This window comes from Tripterygium wilfordii, chromosome 4 (assembly GCF_013401445.1).
Source record: "Tripterygium wilfordii isolate XIE 37 chromosome 4, ASM1340144v1, whole genome shotgun sequence".
In the NCBI taxonomy this organism is placed as follows: domain Eukaryota; kingdom Viridiplantae; phylum Streptophyta; class Magnoliopsida; order Celastrales; family Celastraceae; genus Tripterygium; species Tripterygium wilfordii.
In genome coordinates, this window is record NC_052235.1 from 13,602,507 (window position 1) to 13,606,524 (window position 4,018).

Here is a 4,018-nt window from a genome sequence, read left to right on the forward strand (position 1 = left end):
GAGTGTTATTTTGATAAAAAAACTCGACATATGTATGACATGACAGTAAGATTGTTTCATTTAATTTGTTATGTCTTATTGTGTCGTGTGTGTATATATATATATTCTCAATGTTTTGGTCCAGATGCCTTTAATTAATTAAGAGTTTGGACCGCCTTTTATTTCCACAGTGGACCTGGCTATAACTAGCTAGGTTTGAGAAATTTGGGACAAAAGTTGGAATCTAAAAGTAGATAACATAATAACCATCTATCTCAATCTAGTTCTGTTTCATTCTTTCTTCACCTGACTAAATGATAATGCTATTCAAACTAAAAGTTATTGACTCCTTCCACATCTCTATATCTGTGCATGCAAAAGACCAGAAGGCATGCAACATTAACAAACAACAATTGCACAGATTCTCATTATTCCATTCCAAAAATAGGTGTCTGAATTGAACCACAACAGCAGCAGCAGATCGAGAGACTAGTACTAGGCTCTGAATTAATAGCTTGAAATGTATGAAGAGAGGGATTGGACTTTTACCACTTGAATGTAGTTGTTGTTATTGTCGTCGATGAGAGTAACAACCTCCAACAATATTATTCATTAACCCAACATTGTTGTTGTTGCTGCTTCCAACCAACTCCATGTCGAAACCTGAGCGCTGCTTATAGGGTTCTTGTTCTGGTATCGAAGGATGTTGGACCAATAATAATCAGATAAGTCTTGTTTCACTGGCATTGCAAAGCTTACTAGTGGTAAGGACGCCGAGGAGAGATCTGGGCCGTCCGATATGTTCTTGCTCTTTATATGGCCATCTGCAGGTACTGAATCATCTGATGATGAGTTATTTGTCATGCCTCCGACGGGGAGGTTGCTGCTGGCGATGCTTTTGACGTCGTAGCGACTCATGTCGAAGTTGGTCACTGCGTTTAGTCCTCTGAATTTGATTGCTGCAATGTCGTAGGCCTCTGCCGCTTCCTCTTGGGTGCCTGTTCAATACTGAATGCTTTAGTTTCTGCATATCTAGTCAATTTGAACAGAAATTCAAATGAAATGAGATTAGACTTACTGAATGTGCCAAGATAAAGGTCTTTGTTTCCTGCTACTCTTCCTATTCTTGCCTGCCATCGACCGTGTTGATGGTGCCTGAAATTATTAATAATAATAATAATAATCCACATTTTCAGTAGAAGAGATCTAAGATATAGAGTTTTCTCTAATGCGGACTTAAAGTAAGGATTTAATACGGATTAGAGAATTTTGGTTGTTTTCGTAAACAAGTGGGACACAAAATAGTGAACCCTTTTCATTTCACGTTTCAACACTCTAAAAAAAAAATGGTCGGTAATTTAAATTCTAAAATCGAAGGAAGTACTACAAAGCTTTTTTTTTTCATTAAAATTGACAAACCTTGTCACTCCTCTGTAGATTGAGGCTCCTCTTGAAAATCCACTGCTTTTCCTGGAACATCAAATAAATGAAAGTAATTAATAATAATATACTTTCTAATAAAAAATAATTGAATTGAGACAAATGTATGTATACTTATAAATAATTAGTAAATTTTTTTAACCTTCTTAGAGAAGCAACAAACTCCTGCCTAGTCATGTGCTTCATCTCTTTCAGTTCCTTCTCATAGTTAGAGATCTTTGGACAAAATAAGGCAAAATAACAAGATTAATCTAAAGATTAAAAGGAATAATGGAATTAATAAAAAAGAGAGAATGTAGAATTTACTGGAAAATTAGTAGTGGTGGTGGTACCCCAGTACTTGAGAGCTGCAAGATCATAAGCTCTTGCAGCTTTTTCTTCCTGATCATACCCACCTATATATACAATTATAAACAAATCAACATATATATATATATATAATAATTATATTAAGAATCTCAAATTGATGATTGATAATCATTCATCATATTCATGCAAATGAAGAATCCAAACTTGTGCATAACATTATTGAGAATAATCAAGACGATCCTTTTTTTTTTAAAAAAATAAAGGTTATGGATATTCAAACTCACCCAAATAGACTGAAACGCATAATGATCAGCATTTGAGCATCCATGGTATTGCAGCAATCATTGGTCAAGTACATCAACATAAAAGAATCGACACAAAAGCAGATCATCAGAATATTTCATTTGAAAGCTTTAATATTTTAGTAGCGACAATGTTACGTATCCCTAACAACTAGGTCCATAATCGTCCATAACATGTAATTAGACAACGTAATAATGAAAGTTAATAATAATGAAAGTTAATGTAGTTAGATAATGTAATAACGAAATGTACTTAGATAATGTAATACTGTTATGAACGGTTATGAAAGAAATTGTTAGGGATATATATAATTTGGATACCGGAAACTTTATCATTTTTGAAAATAAATTAAGTTATTAATTAATTTTCGGCAGTGGTCAGTCAGTACCATACCACCACAGCCCTTGTATACCTCTCAGAATACAAGATCTCCTGCTAGAACCAGTGGAGAAGATATTTTTTTTAAAAAAATAAATAAATTAAGTACCCTGTCTTCCTTTTCTGGTCTGGCCTTGTCTTCTGCAGCTGTTATCCCACAAATGTGCTTCGTATCTACCCGTCCATCTATGCCTATCAATTAATTAACCAACAAAATAAAAATACTAATTGTCATTTTTTGGGTGACGTCATATATATATATATATATGTATGTATGTATGTATGTATGTATGTATGTATAGTGTCATGAAATATGAATGATCTTTAACCTGGTGACGCCTCGGTAGATGGAAGTGCGTTGCCCATATGTATCCACAGCTTTCTTGGGTGCAGTCTCCGGTATTCCTTGTTTTCCGGCACCGTTTTGGTCAGCAGAGACGTTGCGGAGAAAGCCAGCAGCTATAGTCTTGAGGTCTGACTCGTAAATATTATCACCAACTCCATGCGGTGCCGTTTCAGTTGGGACTCCCAGAAAGAAGTTGTCGACTTTTGGGACACCGGTGAATATGGACAGCTCAGTTGCACCCTGAATCGCGGTTGTCGTTGTGGTGGTGGAGGTGGTGGTGAAGGCTTCAAAAAGGCAAAGGTTGGAGGAAGAAGAAAGTGAGGAGATGTCAAGCACGGGTTTGGAGTTGGTGTTGCTGGAAAGAGAGAAGCCAAGCCAGGAAGAATCCATATTTATTCCTCACTTTGGAAATATCAAAAACTTATTCCCTAATTTTCTTTTATAGAAAGAGAGAGAGAAAACTAGTACAAAGTTGGGTTTAGAGTTTAGGGTGTTTCAAGTTTCAACTTCAACAGACGCACATATATCAATCAATATGAAGAGATTATGCGTTTTGTGATAGTTTGATGGTGAATTTCTTTGAGGTTAAATTATAAATTTTAAAGATTTTGAGTTTAATTTTTACAAAGAATAATATTTTTACGGCCACATATCTTTCCGTCAAAATGAGAAATTTAATAATATCTATGCAAACTTAAATGTCCAAGTTTAAGCTCATTTGGAATGTCGGAAAAATAAACTTATATTTATTGTGTTAAAAAAAACTAACTCTTACAGAAAAAGTGAGACAGACAGTGACAGAGAACCTTCAGGTCTCAGGCTCTCCACGAGGATCGAGGTGGCTTTAAATGGAGAGAGAGGGGGAGAGAGAGGGGGAGAGCAAGTGGAAGCTTTTCATGGGATGCCCAGGGCGGTCTCTCTCTCTCTATCTCTCTCGCAGTCTCACTATGTTGACCAAAGCATTCATTGATTACTATCACGTTCACATATGACATAACATTACACGCGGAGAGAAAAAGAAAGAGATCAGATAACTGATAAGAGAGATTGGGTGCATGTACGTATACGTATACGATGTGCATTGTGTGCAACAAGAATTCAATTATATAAGAAAAAAAAGGAATTCAAATCGTAAAATTTGGACCCTCACCCACACACAAGAATTTGTTGGCTATGAATCCATTAGAATTGGACTCTAATGGATTTATCCCCACTGAGTTAGGTTAAGGAGGTCCGACCCAACCAACCTCCAAGGTTTACTTG

At 35.9% G+C, this 4,018-nt stretch overlaps 1 protein-coding gene across 1 annotated transcript; it reads right to left on the reverse strand.

The window, feature by feature from the left end:
- Positions 1 to 378: 378 nt before the first annotated feature.
- LOC119997561 (AP2-like ethylene-responsive transcription factor AIL5) lies at positions 379 to 3,239 on the reverse strand. The gene is made up of 8 exons (XM_038844675.1): positions 2,739 to 3,239; positions 2,519 to 2,601; positions 2,013 to 2,021; positions 1,726 to 1,814; positions 1,562 to 1,635; positions 1,399 to 1,449; positions 1,058 to 1,134; positions 379 to 977 (listed from the first exon to the last, which is right to left on the reverse strand). Exons 1-8 carry the CDS (start codon positions 3,143 to 3,145, stop codon positions 592 to 594), a joined length of 1,176 nt encoding a protein of 391 aa, XP_038700603.1. The 5' UTR covers positions 3,146 to 3,239; the 3' UTR covers positions 379 to 591.
- Positions 3,240 to 4,018: the final 779 nt, after the last annotated feature.